Source organism: Ixodes scapularis, unplaced genomic scaffold (genome assembly GCF_016920785.2).
Source record: "Ixodes scapularis isolate PalLabHiFi unplaced genomic scaffold, ASM1692078v2 ptg000303l_1___fragment_1__unscaffolded, whole genome shotgun sequence".
NCBI lineage: Eukaryota > Metazoa > Arthropoda > Arachnida > Ixodida > Ixodidae > Ixodes > Ixodes scapularis.
The window spans coordinates 1,316,232-1,337,940 of record NW_024609955.1 but is presented as its reverse complement, the minus strand read 5'-3'; the positions used below and the strand labels follow the sequence as shown (position 1 = coordinate 1,337,940).

Genomic DNA, 21,709 nt, shown 5'->3' with positions numbered 1-21,709 from the left:
ATAAATTTTCAGCAAGACATGATCTTTTAACACAATGTTAGTTTGGATTTAGAAAACTTAGATCAACCAAGACCGCACTTTTACACCAGGAGACTATACTTGACAGATTAGAAAAAAGTTAGCAACTGTTGGTGTCTAAAATTTTTAGACTTTAGCAAAGCCTTCACTGTATCAATCACGACATTCTTTTAGACAAATTGTATTCATATGGCTTTCGAGGAGTTTCGTTTTCCTTGTTAAGGTCTTTGCAGTTCCGGCAACAATATGTTTCCGTAAATAATCATAAGTAGGGTTCAGTGTTTTCAGATAATACCGAAAAACTCTGAAAACATCCGCCGGTAAAATTTTGGTCAATTTGGAGTTATCCGATAAACTAACAATTTCGATGTGCCAATCCTCCCCTCCCAAACACACAGACATACATAAAAGTATATTACAATCAATGGTTTGATCAGCGCGTAGAGTCAATGGTCTTGGGAATATGCCAACACACTTCTGTTTCAAATTTCGGTCAGCACAAAACAGGTCATTGCACTTTCGGGTCACTACAAAAGTCAAGGAAGGAGAGGTTGTGTTTTTGTAAGAGTGAAAGCTGTGGACCATAGAGATTGCATGAAGTGGGGAAGAGGGACATTTGAAACTTCTCTATTACATCATTTACTACACTACCTCACGCGGCCGCGTGAGCTAGTGTGGGGGGAAGCGTGTGTTCAAGCTTCGTTGCAAATCACCATGGTGTCCACTGCTCCGCCAAAACGACTGAAGTAGTTAATCAGGGCATCCTGCATCCTTTCCTTTGGAAGAACCCTGTACGATCGCCTTACACGTCCAGATTTTGACACTAACTTCTTTCGTCTCGGAGGATGCACCACTTCCAACACAGACGACGAGATCAACTGCTCTCCGTCCGAAAGTCAATCCCCACTCACTGTCGCAATCTCACACACAAACAGTCGGACAAGCACTCACGAATATCACCGCAGTGTGCAAGGTCCATCGAGGACTGGTCCTGCTCCAGTGTTCGGCCTTGCATAAGACATGTCCGATCATGAAAGGAAAACAGACAACCTTCGCACTACTTCTTGTCCTCGGCGGAACTGTCCTCGTCGTCCCCGTGATTCCGCAATGAGCCTAGGCTCAAGTGTCGGCACAACTAATTGGGGGGACCCGAGACCGTGCAGGGCCCCAACGTAGGTACCGGGGGAGCGGCGAAGAAGCCCGGAGGGCCCAGGAAAGGTTTGAAGGCATGACTCGGGCTCAGGTAGTGGGGAGACCACAGCCCCTGGTGTTGGGCGAGCTTCATTCGCACTGTCATCTGCTTCTCACGTGTTTCGTCGTGCCAACGCTGTGTTGAGGACGTGTGTGGAGATATGGTCGGGGACGTGGGTGTGACTAGTCGTCGATCTTAACGTTGTCGGAAAGAGGGGTGAGCAGAGGGGACCTGTTCTTTGTTTCATTCATGTCGCTTTGCCGGAAAGCTGGCGGACTACCCTTGGCTTCTGTGATGCTGGGCTCAATATCAGTAAACCGGACTGAACTTGCCAAAGTCTGTTTCACTTCCTCAAGGCACGTTTCTGGCGGATTGTTGTATACCAATTCGAAACGAGCTGCAGGAACGTCAAAGGAAGTTGGTCTTGGCATCATCACCGGCACATAAAGAGCTTCAAAATCAAATGATATTGCGGTGTGTCTCCTATGCTGTAGGTCCCCGTACCAGGCGTTCCATCGAACCACAGACCGCTTGGTGTGCTGTAACGTTAATCAGCATGAACTACCAACTCGCCCAGTCAGCAGTCTTATCCGCTTGGACACTTACTTGATGAACATCCACAGTGCGATGAGCATGAGGAAGATACAGTGGCACATGACGCAGTCTAACTGCACGAATGCCGTGATGACTTGAATACAGCATATTCCAGAGAGCTGCGCCGTGACCTTTCTAGGAGACAGGGCCCCCATTAGCGAAACGTCGCTGTCTATGTTGTGACACCTCAGCTAAAGCGTGAACAGGATGCAGCGTTGCCCAATGCTGGGCCCGGGACGGCCGGTGCAGTCCGCCCTGGATTCTGGTCTCGCCCCTCGAGGGGGACCTCATGGCGTGAGCAAGACGCGATATGGGTTCAATGCGGTCCCAGCTCTCGGTAGCCAAGCTGAGCCGGGACGAGACGTTTACACCCACATATTATTTATTTATTAGAGCGCAGCTCTTAGGGGCCCGTTTCCGGCTTGAGCGGCGTCGCCGTCGGCGTCGGCGTCGCCGTCGGCGTCGGCGTCGGCGTCGGCGTCGGCGTAACCGCGCGGTGCATCATGGGAAATGTCCCATAATGCACCGCGCGAGCCCCCCACCAAGGTCACGTGACCTCGTGGGGGGTCACGTGACCCCCCGAAGTCACGTGACACCCCTGAGGTCACGTGGCCCCCTCCTCGAGGTCACGTGACCCCCGCCGATGTCGCGTGACCCCCCGATGACGTCATCGTCACTGATGACGTCACCGGCATCCACATCGTCATCGTCATCATCACTGATGACGTCACCGGCATCCACATCGTCATCGTCATCATCACTGATGACGTCACCGGCATCCACATCGTCATCGTCATCACTGATGACGTCACCGGCATCCGCATCGTCATCGTCATCATCACTGATGACGTCACCGGCATCCACATCGTCATCGTCATCATCACTGATGACGTCACCGGCATCCACATCGTCATCGTCATCATCACTGATGACGTCACCGGCATCCGCATCGTCATCGTCATCATCACTGATGACGTCACCGGCATCCACATCGTCATCGTCATCATCACTGATGACGTCACCGGCATCCACATCGTCATCGTCATCATCACTGATGACGTCACCGACATCCGCATTGTCATCGTCATCATCACTGATGACGTCATCAGTGACGTCACTGATGCCGTCACCGGCATCCGCATCGTCATCGTCATCATCACTGATGACGTCATCAGCGACGTCACTGATGACGTCACCGACATTCGCATCGTCATCGTCATCATCACTGGTGAAGTCATCAGTGACGTCACTAATGACGTCATCGGTACCCGCATCGTCATCGTCACTGATGACGTCATCAGTGACGTCAGTGATGACATCATCGGCATTGGGGGTCACGTGACCCCCAAGGTAACGTGACCCCCCCCCCTGGTTAGTTTAACCCCCCCCCAGTGCCCTTCCCTCCTCCTCCTCAAGAGCTGCGCTCTATTCGGCGTTACAGGGAGTTGTAAGCGGCTTTCATTTTTTTTCAATAAGAAACACAGCGAAATCAAATTCTGAATTTCGGAGAATTGGGAATCAAACAAAAATAAACTCCGATAAACTCTTAATTTTCGGCAAAAAATTAACTTTGAAAAACACCCTCCAAATTTGACAAAAAATAAACTCCGAAAACATGAAACCCTAGTCATAAGTCATCTTTAGTTGAAATTTCTTGTGAAGTGCCACAAGGCAGCATTCTAGGACCTCTTTTATTTCTTTTTATATTAATGACATAGTTACTATTGGCACCGAAGTCAAATTCATTATTTATATAGATGATACGGCTATGATAATTTCCGGCACAAATTCTGAAACTGTTATTTCTAAGACAAACAATGTTCTGTGCAAGTTTAAGTTGTGATGCGAAAATAAGTCTCTTGCCTAAATACAGACAAAAGTAAGGCCGTAATATTTCACCTTTATTGAGGTAGTCGGCTTGACTTACACCTTGCTTTGAATTATGGCCCTGGTGTTAATCCTTACACAGATAATGTTAAAACTTTGGGAGTGTTTCTTTCTTATATGTCCTGGAATGATCATGTGCAACACATTCGTAATAAAGTTTCAAGAGAGCAAGTGTGCTAACTAAATATGGGAATATTTTACCCACCAGTGTTAAACTTCAACTTTAAAGGTTCCTTTTGTACGCACATTTATTGTACAACCACCATCTTGTCTGGAGATCTACTGGTTTGACGAATTTAAACACACTTAGTGTTTTACGAAAGAAAGCTATTCGAGCTGTTGCGAATGTCTCTGGGATGTCTCCATCGCTACCTCTTTTTGAAAAATATTCTATAACTGATGTATCGGATATCTACTTTCAGCATTTAATATTCACATACCAAGCTGCAACTTGTGGTAAGCATTAACATTCTTCACACTGTCTGACTTTCGTCCATACATCTCATTGTACCATACCCGTCTCATTCATCCTTGGCGAATTCCTCAATCAAGAACTAATTTTGGACATCAGAGAATCAAGCAAATACTTCCTGAATTGTTGAATCATATCGCATCAATGAGATTCCACATCACTTCACTAAATAAAAGCGACATACCCAACATTGTAAAAATCTGCGCCTAATTATTTTTGTCTTGTGTGTACAAAATTCTAGTACATCTAACATTATATAAAAGTTTTCATAGTGTACATCTTATTATTTGTTATTTAATTTCTTGACTTTGCAGCCCTCAAGCTGTGCAAACAGCTTTTTTCCTTGGCATCCCCCCATCGTTCAAGGCGGGAATAAAATCAATGCTCAATGTTCAATATCGAGCCCACAAAAATAGTCATTTACAGTAGAGCAAATGAAATGCGAGACAGAAATACGCAGGTGAAGACACAGGTCATTTAGAACGAAAAGCACAATATTAACTTGGACCAACAATGCTTGCACTGATAGAAAAAGGTATTCCTCCCTTCTGCATGTGCAATATGGAAAAGGCTTTGCCTTGGATTGCTGAATCTATAATAATTACATCAGTGTGTTAGAATTCTATGTGAATGATATAGAAAACTTGCGGTGCTGCCTTCTGCAGGTGTGTGATCCAAAGTCACGCATAAGCTACATTGACTCCAGCATGACTGGTGGGGCCCATGACAGCTATGTCTGGAAGCGGTCATCCCCACAATAAGGATGAATGTAGGACGTTCTGCAGTGCCATCGCCAGACACCTGCGTGCTGAATGAACCGAAAGTGTAATGTAGCATCCCGGTTTGCCCTGGGGTGGGTTGTGGCGGAGGCTGCGGACCATCGAGCAGGTTGGTGTTGCAGAGCGCCCTACGTGACCACTGACTGTAGGGTGCAGTGGGGCGCCTGCGCCGCTGACTAGTTTTGGGGCTTCCGCGGTGTCGGCCACGACTCACAATAGGGATTTCCCAGTCGTCCTTCTTTTCCTTTATTTTTTTTTTCTCCTTTTGGTGCTGCAGGCTTCTGGCATGGAACCTCGGTCTTTCTGCTCTCACCGGCATCTCTTTCTGAGTGCAAATAAATATTATCATTATCATTATCATCCCTTCGAAGGGCAATGGAAAGCGGCATCCTTCAGCCTGGTGAATTCTGCTAAGTAGGAAATTAAACATTTCACAACTGTATTTGACGGTGGGGTCAATGGTGAGGCCGCCACACTGTGTGTAATACAGGGGTCTTCTATCTTCGGTAATAATTACCAAAACAAAACTAACAAGGAGGTATGTAGACAAATGGTCACCAAACTGTACCTTGCACATCTGTGTGAATCTTTATATTTTTAATTATCGAAGTGAGCTCTTGCCAATAGAAAATATAATCTATTGTTTTCCTTAATCTTCATCCCACTTCATAAAGTGGGATACAAACTGGGAAATGATCACAAGCAGGCGAAGCATAACATTACAAGTGGCTATGCAGATAACATAATTTAGTCAAAAAGGCTGTCTGAAATTTAGCATTTGCTAAGATTCGTTTACAAATCCCAGCGGTCAGCTCCTTGTAGGCTCGATGAGAAGGGCACTCTGCAAGTTAGATGTAGTAAAGACTTTACATACCATCGCAAAATAAATCGCAAAACGCAAGAGAACAAGTGGCACGACACTGTGAAACAATCGGCCTCACTAAGATTGCTAAAGTTAAAGGCAGCTAGAATCCTTTTCTGACACCTTTCATTGTGGTAAAAACCCATAAGGAAGGCAGACCATTACAAGTCAAAGTGGAAGACAAAGGAACCTGGCCACATGTAACAGCAAGGGAAATACAGGAACATGTACCACTTCAAGTTGAAGATCCAATCTAGGTCCATAATTCCGATGAAGTAATTGAATTTTGGAAAAAACACCAGCCCATCACAGCTTTTTCGGTAGAAACGAAAGACATGTTTTACAACATTCCACAGGAAAAAGCAACACAGGCAGTGGAAAAGAGCTTCGACGCTTTCGGCTTCAAGTTTTCAAAACGAGTGCGGAATCAGCATTAGGGATTTGCTAAGTCTCTTACAGACCTATTTAAGTTCTCTAAATGTCACGTTGAAAGATAATGTATACACTCAAAAAGAAGGGATCTGCATAGGGTCCTGCATAGCACCAGCTTTATGTGACCTGTTTATAGTAAAAGGAAACGGAGTTACAGCAGTTTTTCCAGGAGAATGGAGTCAGCAGGTGCTTCCGATATGTTGTCTATTTTTTGGTTTGTTTCCCAATACACCAAATGACAGACACATCATGCTCAAAGATCATGGAGAAGTAATATTTGGACGTGGGCTAGTCGGCGGTGCATAGTTAACATATAGTTAAAACAGAGTTCGCACTGTCATAATTATATATTTACGATCATAAAGAAGTTCCGAGAGGCGCACAAAGGACTTGAATTCACCTCTGAATTACTTGAGGGAGGTAGCCAACAATGCTTGGACATGAACACGACTTTCGAGAACACACAGATGTGCTGGGTGTACAAAAACAAGAGGTGAGAAAGGAGTACTGCTGTATGACTCCGGACACACCAAGTTAGTCAAGAAAAGTGTTGGATCAGGACGCATCTGGCAAGCTATACAAAAAATATCATGTCACCACGGAGTCTTAAAAAACCTCGGGAGCCAGACACGCAGACTAAGTGCAAGCGGTTACCCAGAACCCTCACTGGTCGCCGACGCAGAAAAATACATTTCCAATCTCACAGAAAAAGCAAAACCATGGAGCAGATTGTGGACAAAAGGCCACTGGTGGTACTGCCGTACATACACAATTTCTGACATTAAATAAAGATCGCCGAAAATTTTGAAGTTAGGGTGGCATTATCTGCCCCTTTCAAGCTCAAAGGATTATGCAAAGAAGCAAATAAACTGGAGGACGAAACGAAGGGCAAGACATTGTGTCAAGTGAAACACAAACGCAAATTTGTTGAATGTGCTGAAGGGGTGATACACAAGATAGCACTGACGTGCGGCAAATCCTACATCGGGCAGACCGGAAGATGTGTAAACGAACGACTCGGAGAACACAAACAGGCATGCGGTCAACTGCAAGCACCAGGCAACCTAGCCGGGCATTCTACAAAATGCAGCTGCGAAGCTCCGCTAAAGCCACTTTATTTTGGCCAGATCTTAAGATAGGACGACACGCAAAACCATCGAGGCTTTACATATGGTTTCAGAACAACACAAAACGTGCGTCAGCGTGCCATCAACAGCTTTGAAACAAAAAGTAGAGCTACTAAAGAAGGTACCACAGCATGTTGGAACAAAACACAGCTCCTAGGTAAATGCAGCGGAGACTGGCTCACCATCAGGTTCATATGTCTATGGCGGCTATTGCGAACACCACTGAGATCGGAAGCAGAAAAAAGCAAGGCACCAAATAATGGGGTTTTCTAGCCACAATAATTTTTCAAAATATGGTGTGGGGGAGAAAGAGGAGAAAGAAATTAGACTCGTTAGTCTGCGCCATTCATGCACGTTCTGTTTCTTCTATCCTGTTTTAGTTTTAACAATGTGCTGAGCTCAACACATTGTTAAAGTTTGACTATTTTCATCATTCTTTGATTAAAAACGAGTCACTGCCCGAATGCTCGCCGAGGCTTTCACTGTCACGAGCTGAAGTTGAGTCGTCTCCAATTGTCATCACAAGCAAAGGGTACGTCCGAATCATCAAGCTTTTCGAACCGGAGACTGAAAACAGTAGTATGCTGTTTACATTACAATTAAAACGCGACAACACAAGTTCTGGATTCATGGCATCGCGTTCGAGTATGCTTGGGTCGTGCTAGGTACAATATTTAGGTGCAAGGTGAGAAACATTCAAACCCAATACCGCTGCATGACCCTTTTAAGTTATGCATGTATCATGGGCCCTTCTGATAAGCACATGGCTATTATCTGGAACTTGAAGACAACTCCCCTGAGGAATTACAGGATGTGAATGAGACGGTGGATCTTCCTGAAAAACCGCAAGAGAAACCACCCAAAAAAAAAAGCCCTCCTGCAAGCAGGTGGACCTTCTCATGTTGGTCCTTGAGGAACAAGGGCACAGAGGCAAGAGCTTCGTGAAGCAAGAGGAAGGACACACAGGGAAAGGCAGCGTCAGTTTGCAATTGTGCAGGAGTCCAATGATCTGCAGTGGGATTTCCTGCAGTTCCTAAAATCTAAACCCCAAAAGTAAAAAAATGAAAAATGCAAAGAAATAGCCTCCTTTTTACTTGACTTCGGATTGCAAGCGTTGGCATGCAATGCTTTCAGTGATCATTGTCCCGCCTTGAAGCCCAATTACAGACGTTCTGTTCAAGGTGGGAACTTGTTCGGGATGAACGTCCTACCCCCTGGTATTTCCTAAAGGTGGAAGTGAGTTGATGCTGAAATGTGGGTACAAACAGGCGAGGTAAACTCAACACTAAAAGGACTGGTCCAGCAATACCAGCTATTTATAGTTGCTCAAGCTATTTATTTTTTCTCATTGGCAAGCTATACCAAATGTACAACTGTCCGGTCCACTTTTTAGCTGATCAGCTGTATGCTTCAAGTGTGGTTGGTAATTAATTACTGCTATTGTACTAAAAAAGCTGGCAGAGATCTCGGGATGCCTAAGAACCTCAAAGGTACCGCAAGCTTGGAAAGATGCAAACATAATGCTGATCACAAGAAGAGAGATGTTGACACAAAAAGAGATGTGATCACAAAAAGAGAGACCATGGACAACCTGGCAAAACTTCAATTGGTATGTCTAATCCATCCTGACCCTGAGTTAATTGAGCCTCGTATGGCAGTTACAGTGCTCGGAATAGCTGTGGCAGCACTGATTGATACCAGTGCGAGTCTGTCGCTTAGTGGGGCCTACCTGATTGAACGATGCAAAGAGCAGAAAGCTAACCTGCACAAGACTAACGTGCGCCTAGAGCTGGCGTCAGGACCAGAAATGCTCACGATTCATGCCGTGAGGTTACAGATCGGGTTTAACGAGAAAAAACGTCGTCAGCATTTCGTTTGCTCACGTGGTCTCACGGTACCACTAATTGTGGGGTTGGGGTGTGTGAAACTGCCATGAATCACGCGCAGTCACAGAGACGCAACGAGAAAGTGTGTGATCTGTGCGAAGGGTTCCCACAATCCCCTGCTGCTGGCGCTCTATGTATTTCAACCGGTCCATTGTAGATTCGCTGCGTAAAAAATATGCACGGTGGCTCGCGGCAGCCATTAGCGGTCTGGAGACATGGAAGAGAGAAAAACATTTTTTTTCTTCTTTAAGCCACGAAACAAAAACCAAAATATCCCCTCCAGACATGGTGTACACATTTGTGTACGGGACTTAGCAAATTTATCTACTCTTCAAATGTGGTTTGTACCCCTGAAGACACACTGTGTACAATCATGTACACTCTGTGAAACCAGAGCCATATATTAGGAGTTTGGCCATTCATTGGTATCAATGGGGTGAAAATCGGGGAGCGCTATTGGCCGGAAAGTTGATTGGCAGGCCACTCGTCACCAATCAGAAGCCGCAAAACCTCCCCTAGCGGTGGTCGTGAGCGTTACAGGTAAAGCAGGGTTCGGTAAATTCATTTTAGCGTCGCTAGAGTTAGAAAAGTTAAGTGCCTGGTGACTGAAAACTTGGTGCATGTGAGCTTTTCGTCATAGCATTCTTTAATGGTAGAATAAATGAATGTGCACTCGAAACCCTGCCAACCAAATCGAAGAGGACCGAACACGCGGACATGTGCGTTTAAATGACGTAAAAAAAAGTTTGTGTAGCCGCGGGAGTTGCGGTCTTGTCTGAAAAATGGGTAGTTCTTGTGCGTTGAAGTGCCGGAACAGAGCTTCCAGGGGAATTAGCTTGTTGAAGCTGCCGGAATCCCAGAGGAGACGGAAACTGTGGCTTTTGAGAATCAAGCGTGGCACGGGGGGGAAACCTCCCAACTGGACGTACCTCTGCGAGGCGAGGTATTGTTCATTGTTAATATTGTGACGCGAACACGGTGGACACAAGTGCACTGCGACCAAACCGCGTATTTTGTGATCTTTTCTCTACTGCCGTGGAAGCGTCCTGTGTACTTTCGCTTCACCGCAGAAAGACGAGTGGTTCAGGCCTGTGGCGTCGTGCGATGATGGATTTGTAAGACCGCATATTTTGAAAGCATGAGCCTCTCATCAGCGGAATAACTGTACTATGACTTGAGCCGCTGAATACACAGCTTTGACGTCTACCAAAACGTTATTCGCTGCAGGACCACTTCCAACCCTCCCAGTTCCAGACGAGGTGCTCTGACGACTGGAGGAGACAGAAAGCCACCAGCAGTTCCAAGCTTGTTTCTACATTCTGAAAGTCAAGTGAGTGCGTGTAACGAGGATAAGTGAGATTTTTGTTCCTTTGGTAATTACCAAGATTATGAGAGTAAATTAAAAGCAATAATTTATCTTGTGTTAAGATGTTTTTACTGACATGATTTGAAAGAGGCACAGGTGACCTATAATATTGTGGACTTGGTGTGCTGTTGACATCTCTGTTCCATGCCAGAGACCTTTTTTTAATTTGGAGTGGTCCTTGTGCAAGGGTGCATGAGACACCATCAGTCAGTGTTGCAGCCTGACGCAGCACAAAGCCCCGCCTCATGGAAATGTAAGTCGAAATTCAATAACTCATATTCTGTTGCTTCTGTTAAGTTAATGCATGAGGCATTCGTCACTCTCAGCTGCCTTGCAATGCAGCGACAGCCTCACCAGCTAGGTATGTGTCATGGTTCTTGGTCCAGTGGGTGCTGCCCACCTCACGAGACACCCCAAGCCATGCAAGAACCTAAATACCTGGAATGCGCCTGTCCGTGTCGTATGTGTCTCTTTTTTCGTCCTGTTCGTTCGCGCCTTTTAACTTTTTAATCTAAATACCTCGTGCCTAAATAGCCAAACTTTCCAAGCAACTCTCATTTGCTCTTTGCATTACTGAAGATGCCTCCCACAAGGGAGGTGAAACGTTTAGCTAAATTATTATTTCCGTTGTGTCAAGCCGACTTTGTTACTGGTTATCATGTCTTCGCCCGGCTTCTAGAGTATTTTTGCATGCAGATTCACGTAAAAACAAGTATAGCAAGTCATCCCTTGAAGTCCTACTGCATGCAGCATGGGAAAACAAATGTGAAATTGGGGAATCTGGATCAGGACGTGCAAGATTACATTCAAAAGCTCCGATAGAAGGGAGGCATCATTAACCAGACGACCACCATTGTCACTGGTTGGGGAATTGTTAAGAGGGGACACTACTCAAAAAAAAAAAAAAAAAATTTTTCTGCAAAAAAAGTTGATTTTTGAAAAATGTCATATTTACATCCACCACCATCTGGAGAGAAATTTTTTACTTTGAACACATTTTTCTCCGTTCCACATTTTGGCATAAATTTCATTTTAGGAAAACTATTGTTTGTTAATGGGACAAGAGGAAAGACTCGCTTATTGTTTTACCTAAGTGGAATTTTATGGGCAGTGCAACTATGGAATTGTTTTTTGACTTTGTGGATGTCTTTTATAAAAGATGTTAAGGTTTTGTGGATGACATAAAAGGCAAAAAAATTTATTTGATTTTTCACTGCAATGTTAGTATAAAGTAAATTACTTTATGGAAATTTTCCTTTCACAGCTGCGCTCTCCAGGCATTCTGCTGCGGCAAAATGGGCAAAATCCATGATAAGAAGAGTGAACCTCGTCCGTAGGAAAGTAACGCGGACAGCCAGGAAAGTTCCAACTGATTTCGAAGACATCAAGAGCGAGTTTCTAGCAAAAGTTGAAGACGTGGTGCGCGAAAATTAGATTCCGAAAGACATGGTACTTAACTGGGACCAAACTGGCTCGAAGCTAAGCCTGGTAAGCCACTGGATCTCCACAGGATCTCCACAAATCTCCTTGGTTGGACGTGACAACAAGAGAGTGATTACTGTCCTGATCGCAATAGACTACTTCCATAAAGCCCTGCATGCAACACGGCGCGCGTTGCACTCTGGGAACTAGTTGGCCAGGGAGGAGGGTGGCATGGTTTCGGTTTCGATCGACACGTCGACAAGAGATTGTTTTCTGGTCCCGAGAGCGTCATTTGTGGCCTCTAAACTAACCTAAATGGCCAGACCTCGAAGCTTTAGCACAAGCCCGAGACGTATAGCTTGTCTTAACACATGCATGTTTTATTTTTGTACTTGAGCCTTCCTGTTAGCGCTCCAATCGAGGTATGTGGACGAGCCAGTGCTGGGAGTCTCGACGCTGCGAAGCTCGGGTGCTCGGGGATCTTGCTTGTGTACGAACCAACAAGCTGTAGCAAACAATAAGTATGCATACATCGAGCTCGCGCCTTTACATTAGTGTTGTTGATCAGGAAGTTTGTTTGCTTCGTGCGTCCATAGACGAAATATTTCTTTTTGCAACTACTGTTTTTCTTAATGTGCCTGAGTATGCGAGGTAAAACTCGGAGGTGCCATTGAAAAGCTCAATTTGAACACACTACTTACCTCTTATCTGTACTGACCCGCAGCACTGCACGAAGTGAAGTCCCCACCCGCTTGCATTTCACTAATATTCAACATCACGTATGCGCATAAAGTTATCCTGCAATCATATAAGCACATTCGCGCATACAGACCGTTTTAAGAATGCAAAAGTCGAGCACTTGTGTGACGAATGTCGCACCGTTCGCCGGAAGTGCGTCAGACGGGCATGAACCCCTATGCGGTCCGCATTGGAGTTCATGCCCGTCCGGCGCACGGTGCGACATTCTTCAGACAAGTGCTCGAACGAATTCAAAGCGCATTTGACGGTTGCTAATGGCCATAATATTTGTTATGTGTTTGCTTTCTTCCTGCCTGACTATGCCGAGATAATTTCAGACACACCGTTCCCGGCACAGATCTCGGACGTCAGTAAAAGCTTGTCCAAAAAGGCTTAGCGAGGAGTAGGAAACGCTTGTTAGGGCCTCCGTCGTAGCTAGCCGATCTCAGCGTTTGCGAAAAGTTAATCTTCTATCAGCATAAAATTTGAGTGGGAGATACATGATGTCATGAGGAAGACATCATAGTAACTTTTGTGCAGTAGTGAGGTCGAATTTATTGCGTTTCCTTAAAAGTTCATGCGTAAACGCTGGCCTCAACTTTGATATCCTGTGAGGATGCGGCTTGCTTTTCGCCCAATGAAGTAACAAGAAGCGGACGTTTGGCAAACAAAATGCGTGTAAGGCTCCAGACGAACAAATTTCAGTTGTAGCTCACTGGTACTAGACGGGATTACTGACATTTAGCTCAAAGATGCACTCGTGGGGTGAGGTGACTAAGCCACGACTTACTACGTTCACATACGCACGCACAATATCCGGTGTTTCGGGAACCAAGGAAATTGCCCCGGTCTTTGTTTTGTATCGCTCCAGAATGAGTGTATTGTACATTCGTGACAAGTCAGATAATCGAAAACGCAAGCAGCGCGTTCGGTCGCGGCGTGATAGCATGAGATGGAGCTGCTCAGTCGAAACCGAAACTGAGTGGCCAACTAGTTCCCAGAGTGCACTGCGTGGTATTTCGCCGCAATGGGGTGCGTCGGTTTTGGAAGAAGTCCATTGCACTGGGAGGAGCCGTTCTGCCTCCCCAGATAATCTACACGGGAAAGACAACGAGATGCCGTGTAGCAATTGGTTTTCCAGCCCCCTGGGACATCTCGCATTCCCCAGACCACTTGAGTACTACCAACACGATGCTGCGTTACATAGACGCCATGCTTGTACTATAACTATCTACATTAGTGCGAACATATCTCTGCGTGGCCCGTGGTACTATCAGGGCCTCCTGTCGACTGCTCTTTGAAGTATGCGGAGAGCAAGTTCGTCTGCTTCTTGTGCAGGGGTTGCAGTAACGTCAGAACGCCGAGCTCTGATTGGCTCGAATAAAAAAATAGTGGGTCGCCACGACCCACTATCTAAACGTCGTCTGCTCCTTTGCAACGTCGTCTGCTAATCAAGAGCTGTCTTACCTTTACGAGCGAGCTCGACTTCACCTTTCAGAGAGGGCAGACGAAATAACTTGAGAGGTAAGATGTGTTCTTGTCTAACAACTAGCAGACACACATCAAGGAGTGAAGCCAAAGGACTCGCGGCCGAGATGGCTGACGCGCCAAGGATTGTTTGCTAAGAACCGAGAACGAGGGAGGTTACCGTCCGCAAGTTCCCTCTTTTCGTGTACGGCGAGACTCCTCACCCTTTAACGGCTTCAGCGGGTTGGCGCGGTTGACGCAGTTTACATCGTCTGCTTTACGTCTGTTAGTCAAAGCAATGGCTGTTTTATCTTTCCTGCGTCTGTCGGAGATTCACCGCTTTTTCACAGACAAGAATGCGGCCTTCGAAAAAGGCGAAGGAAAATACCTTGTAGGATACGTCCTTTCTTTTGAGGCGAAGAGCTTCACTCTAGTAGCGAATATACAGGCGTCGTTTAAGAATTGTAGCTACGCAGTAAAAATGACGCTCTCCGATAAAGGCGACATTTTAGAGAGTCACTGTGAGTGCCTTTGTGGGGCCGCAAAGTGCAGCCCCGTGGTGGCTACTGCACTTTATGAAAAAGTTGTCCTGGAGCCGCGCGCGCGCACCCACAAACTGGAAGGTCATTGAGTTTGTGCGTGCGCGCGCTTTCCGCGGCAACGGTCGCGCCCGCGGAGAGAGCCTTTTTATGGTTTTCGCTTTTGTTATCTTATTTTTGCTTTTGTACTGGGTTTGTTTTAGGCGTCGGTTAAAGGCTGCCGGTTTGCTTGGTTCCGAAGTTGAAAAGGAAGCGGGACCCGCTTTCCTTTCAGCTTTCGTCACCTTTGCTCGGTCACAATGGCTTCTTGTGATTTTTCTTTTCTTTTTCTTTTTTTCAATGATTCTCTTCTTTTTTTTTTTTTCCGTTCACGTTGGACCGAAGGCTGCAGCGGTCGTGGCTTCGAATTGCGCTTGCTCGGAGGAGGCGGAAACGAGCTACCCGTGAAGCAGTGGATTTTGCTCGACAGTAAAATGAGTCGCAAGTAAGATACCAACCCGAGATTTGAGTTCAGTTAATCTCCTGTCTAGCTTCGCTATACACAGACCAAAAAAAATCACATTTTTAAACTTTTGTGAAACTTTTCGAGCTCGGTACCCGAGTCATGGCCCACCCCACAATTTTTGAGAATTTCAGGCGGTGGGGGGGGGGGGGGGGGGGGGGCGTTGACTCGGGATATTACGGTATATATTTTATAGCTTTCATAGTTGAACAGTACAGCGCACATATACTGAACTACACAAAGTTAAGCCTCATAAAAAGTCCTACCTCTGGAACACGAAAGTAAAAGAATAAAGGTCTCAGCTGTTCTACAAGGAGTGCGCTCTGGAGAAGGAGCACATGCAAGTACATTCAAATAGAACATACATTGTCGTGGGCTTCGTTCGAAGTAGCAAGGGCCGCCTCCGAGATGTTCTGAGCCTCGTCAATGATCTTGGCAATCTCGTCGTAGGCCAGGGCCGAAGAAGACGTCTGCTGCGTGGAGTTCAGGATTCTGCAAAGCAGTACTTGTTCAGTAGGTACCCTCGTCGTCTCCCACACGGAGCCACGCATAAAAGCATTTGGACGTCCACCAGAACGTCTGGTAATAACAGCAAAACACCCTCGGCCAAATACAATTCAGATATGTCTGCCCATGAATTGGCCAACTACAACCAGAACAGAAATTCTCCAATATTTGTGTTGCTCGCATTAAAGGTTCTAAGCAGGTTGCACACTTAGTGGCCTGAAGTGAATGGTGCTGTCAAAAACTCGCGGATGAAGATGACGCAATACAGTGTCACTGGACGGGGTAAACTGAAAGCCTTGTTTTGGATGACAACCAATTAGCTCGCTAAAATCATGTTTGCCACATTTTTCCTGTTTGGATGTATCAGTTTTCCTCGGACGCTGACACTCTTCGATTGTGGAAAGCTTCCCGAGGTGAAGACTAGAATAAATGCCACTTCTAACGAGGGTTAACATGTTTTAGCTCTGTTGAGCATGCACAGGGTAGTCCCAGCTAGAAAAAGTAAAACTTCATGGCCTGCTTGCTCAGCAAGCCACTGGCATGGTAAAAACTTTTGGGGAAATAAATCCTACATGATTATAAATGAAACTTGCTGAAACCGTGCATCTGAAGTTAATAAAACCCAAATATAATGTTTCTCATTTTTTATTAAAAAATGTCTCCTAAACACATTTCTTTAAGGGGTTAGGACATGCCGAAAATAAAATGAGATAACTACCGTAAATTCCGAGATAGCCCACCTAACATTGAGAGCGGGTGAAAATATAGGAGTGGGCCAACTTTCGGAGTACGATCGAGAAAAGTTTGAAAAAATTGCTATATTTAGGTTGTGTCCCTTCCAAGCTTTCTTATGGTGGGAGGGACAACAAAGCAAAAATGACTGTACTTCCCAGTCAGCAACGTTCGCTTATACCTCGCCAAAGCTAACCAGCCGCATTTATGCTGAGGCCATCATTGATCCCAACACTACTTGTACTAGACTGGGCTATCTCACGGTGTTTAATAAAACATAGGAAATCAAGCCAAAAGTAGGGGGAGGGCTATTTTTCGGGGGTGGGGCATCTCTCGGAATTTTACGGTATACTGCTATCACACATTGTATCTTCCTATATTTTTTCCAGCATTAGTAGAGATGCACGGAAACTGGAGCTTAAGTTAATGTGTCTTCGTATATCAAATTGACTCCGTAAGTGTGACGTCATGGGTCCAAACAAATCGTTGCTAGGGTCGTTGTTATGGACAAATACATGTGGCTCAGTTTCGCTGCGAAAACTTGAGCGTTCAAAAATCAGGAGTAGGATTCAAACTTCTAAAAATCACATATATACAAAGCTTGAATGTCATATATGTTTCGACAGAAGTGTGCCGGTAATCGCTACTTTCTGAAATATTTACGACTGCAACTTCCGGTCCTTAAGATGCCTGCAGCAGACGACGAATGCAAGAAGTATGCCGTCTGCCACACGCCGGCCGGCGAAGCCGGCGCAGTCGTTTGAATCGCGTGAATAAAGACGATATTCTGATATTGCATTTGTTTGAAATATAATGAGTTTCAGACACTTACAAGAATTCATAGTGGGATAAGATGCAAAATATGGTTTTTCGAAAGTCCTGGCGTCGATCGAGATGATCGTCTGCTCAAAGATCACATTTGCACCCGTGAGAAAAGCACTTCAGGCGATCGGTTGACTTCCCAAATTTTGTTTGAGGACTCGCGCTATGGGAGGGTGCTTCGTACCTGGTTGTAACCATCGCGTGGAGAAAGATTCTTGTAGTTTCTTTAGATTTCCGCAAGACCCCAAAACGCGAAAGTACCGGATAAAAAACATAAGGTGAGTACATGTAGCACTGGCGGACAGTCGCCTTGGTGTAAAAAAAAAGGACCGAACCAACCGAGAGCACGTAAAACCCGTATTCTGTTCGGTCATAATGTCTTAAAATATGGCGCTATATTTATATATTATTACTATAACATTGATAAAGTAGTTGCATGCAAGTAGTAGTGAGAGTAAAATCCAGCTGAAACCTGCAGTAGTCTTACATTGCTATGGTAAAACAGCGTTAAGAAGTATGTCTGTGTCCATGCGCTATCCGGTTATTTTGTTTATGCTTATATATCTACCTTTGCTGTTGTTTTTTCATTGTGCTCTTCATATGTTCCCCTTTACGGACTAGCTCTTGAATTTAGCATATTTAGTACAAGACTGGTGGATAGCGTTCTCCTTGTTCACCTTTGTTTATATATACTTTTAATTGAGTGTTTTATTTAACTATATATTATTATTATTATTTTATTGAGGAACAACTGCAAGGTTGTTCATGGGTACAATAAAACGTTGATTGACTATTATTATTTTTTTAGGAGAGCAGACAGCGAGCCGGGGCAACAAGCACGCATTTGCAGTTGCCATTTCAAGGATGGAAAAAAAAGCAAAATGCCAACCATTTTCCCTTGGAATAAGGAAACTCGTTTCCAATTTCCAGAAACCCAATGTGGACGGAGGTGAGGACCTGAATATGCGTTATATTTCATTATAAGGTTAATAACACACAATTAATTTTTTCTATCTCTTTATATTTAACAAATATTGTTTGATGTAGCATATAACCTTTGTGTATGCTTTGCACACATTGTGATTTGCAGGAAGCGAACAGAACCCCACACACCACAGCAGGCACACAAACCTACCACGTCAAGAGCTGTACTAGAAGCGGAGAATTACTTCCTGCAGAGAGTATGTGTGCTTTTAATATGTTCTTTAATTGAAAAGATGTCACATCAAACATGCCTCTTTAACATATGAATCATAACCATGATTTTTCATCTGAAGGTTTAAGTTAGCATGCCTACATGCACATATTTTCACATCCAAGACAGTGGCATCAGGAGTTGTGCGGGGAGGGGGTGGAGGGGGGGGGGTGACAGGGGTGGGGTTGATTGATTCAGCCCCCTTTGCACAATATATCTTACTAGTATTACTTCAAATATCACCAGCTGCTTCAACACGGCAGATTATATAGTATAGCGAACAATGATTGAGAACTAGAAATAAGAGACTTAACTGGGAAAAACTTCAAAGAAGGGTTTGCTCTGATCTTAACTTTTGATGCACTTCAAACTTGAGTCAGTTGCCAAATTAAGATAAATATTTTCTTTTCTCCGGTTTGTATGCTGATTATGACTTGTCAAGGTTCCTCCGCAGATTTTAAGGGAAACCCATGTATATTGGGCACAAAATAGACTAAACTAATCATCAGCGATCATAATTTACTGTCAGCACTACTACATTCACAGAATATTATTATAGCATGCAACTCTGCATTTAAAGTATACATAAACTGAGAAGCGAGCTTACAATTTGACAGCATCAGTTATAGCACACATTTTTCGTTCCATTCAGGTCAGAGGGGGGTTACAAGTCGTACATACTGTAATTTGAGTACATATTTTGCTATGATATATCATATATATTAGGTTCACTAAATTATATTACAGGAGGAAGAGGCTTCCGGGAAAGAACACCAAAGACGGTTCACCTTCAGTTCAATTGAGGAGAAAACCAACCTGGTCGTTCTCTACACGGGGCTGCCACACAAAGATATGTTTTATCTCTTGCTAGAGCTGTGCCAGAGGTTCACCATAAGCTACCATGCGGGATGGCAGGTGCAGTCCATTGAGCTGGCTGACCAGCTATTCATGACTCTCGTCAAGCTGCGCTCGAACACCACCCACCTTGACCTTGCTGTTCGATTCAGCTGCAGCACTGCCACAGTCTCAAATGTGGTGCTCACATGGGTCAACATATTACACAAGGTGCTTTGCGATGGGCTGATGGGCCAGATTCCTTCGGTGAACAAGGCCTGTCTCCCGTCATGTTTTGCCAGCTTCACCAACTGCAGAATCATCCTCGACTGCACAGAGGTTGAAGCTGCTGTCCCAAAGGTATTAAATACAACTGAAGTTTTCAGCTTAGCCATATGAAGGAAATATGTATTATATTCTGCCATATCACACAAATACATTTCATTGCCTTAGTATCGAAGAGCATTCTGCTCTATCTTCCTAGCAGTGAATTTTTAGGTCACGGGCCTCAGGGTGCTGCCTCCGATTTGTTTTTTGGCAATCATTAACTTTATAAACTACAGAAGTAATACAATGTCAAATATAAAATGTCAGAAAAAAAAAAAACACAAGAAAGAATTGCAGCTGCTACAGGACCTGAACGTACACAGCTCACATACCGTTCAATGTTTCACACATATCACATTCTCCTGCCTGACCTATATTTCTAGCAATTGTTTCGCAACACATGTGTTTTGAGTGCTTGTAATATTGGGTGCCTCAGCCCAAATTTGTAACAGCCTATATGTAGCTGGCAAGAAATGTTGCCAACACATACAGGACTGCATGAAAGCAGATGCTGTCTTTGCCCAAGTGGTGATGTAACTTGTGAAGAACGTCAAAGTGCGATGATTAATGATAATCTTGTGAGAGACAAGTTTGAAATAGCTAAGTAAATAATTGATGCCATATAAAAACTCAAAACTTTTATAAAACATGTGCATAAATATCTACATGAACTCCTGGAACTTCTGCTTCTCCCAATGCACGCGGAAGCACCGTGGGAAAGCAGCAGTTCGGCTGAGCCTCGATCTGCTGGTTTTCTTGATCATGGTAGATCTCCATCAAAACATAACAAAAATCACACACGTCTTTGCTGCAGTCAAGCGCACTTCCCTCTTAAGAAGCTGGTATATAAGTTCTCAAACCTATGTGTTTCCTCTTAGCCCAGGTTTTCCGAAGAGCACTGAGTGAAATTTTATATTTTATAAATGTAAGATAATCTACCTTAAAATGTATAATTACTTACCCACTTTGTGGCGGAGGGTGTTAAGTATACATGACCCACTCGTGCCACTTCAAGAGATATAATTTGAGTGCTATTGTGTTTCAGGACAGTCTGAGCTAATCTGCTCATTTGTCTTTCAAAAATCCTCAATAACTTTGTTTTCATTTTTTTCTACAATGCAACAGGAGATGAAACTCCAGAACATCTTGTACAGCCCCTACAAGCGCAGCACTACTCTGAAAGGCCTGGTTGGTGTGGCGCCAAATGGGGTTGTGACGTATGTCAGCAAACTCTACCCAGGATCCAACACGGACAAAGATATCGTGAAGGACTGTGGCGTGCTAAAACAACTGGTGCCAGGGGACCTTGTCCTCGCAGACAAGGGCTTCCTGATCAGAGACCTCCTCCCTCCTGGAGTGAGCCTTAACATACCACCGTTCCTCTCAACGCCACAATTCACACCACAACAGGTCCTGCTGACGAAATCAATTGCCAGGGCCCGTGTGCACGTTGAGAGGGCGATCGGTCGCATTAAGGGCTACACGATACTGGAATACATTCCAGTTACATTTTTTCCCATCGCCTCAAAAGTCTGGGAAGTCTGTGCTGCTCTAACAAATTTCCAAAATCCACTTCTGAAGGAAGTCGAACAGTTTTACAGGCCGAAGAACTAGCCTGGAAGTAGCTTTTGTAAAAGGGGTGTGAATAATGATTTTCCAAATCAAATCGAGCGCGAATCGAATAATTTTCTATTAGTTACCGAAGAGTTGGGTGCAGACTATAAATTATTATGTTTTTTTAGAAAGCATTAAAAGAACAAAATGCTATATACAAATTACTAGAATTAAAAGGTGTGATTAGATAGAGGCAGAAACTATAACAGTTTGTACGAGTTTTCTTGCCACAGCAGGATTTTGGCAGAATGTAAAGTGCAAAAGAAGCATATAAATCACATCAAGAGGCCACTCGGAGTCAGTCAATACAAAGTACATACCCAAAACAGAAGAAACGAACAAGGTCAAGATGCGGAATGTGAGCTCACAACTCAGATAGCAGAAACAATTGCAAG

The 21,709-nt window shown here is 44.6% G+C and overlaps 1 protein-coding gene across 1 annotated transcript in view; it reads right to left on the bottom strand.

Annotated features, from left to right (window-relative positions):
• Positions 1–3,948: 3,948 nt before the first annotated feature.
• LOC120847166 (laminin subunit alpha-like) overlaps positions 3,949–21,709 on the bottom strand; it is a gene marked incomplete at its 5' end in the record, with an annotated part of 79,637 nt that continues 61,876 nt past the window's right edge. The window contains 2 exons of the mRNA XM_042287767.1: positions 3,949–5,267; positions 15,649–15,775. Coding sequence (XP_042143701.1) covers positions 4,770–5,267; positions 15,649–15,775 — 625 coding nt within the window. The remainder of the gene's footprint in view (positions 5,268–15,648; positions 15,776–21,709) is intronic.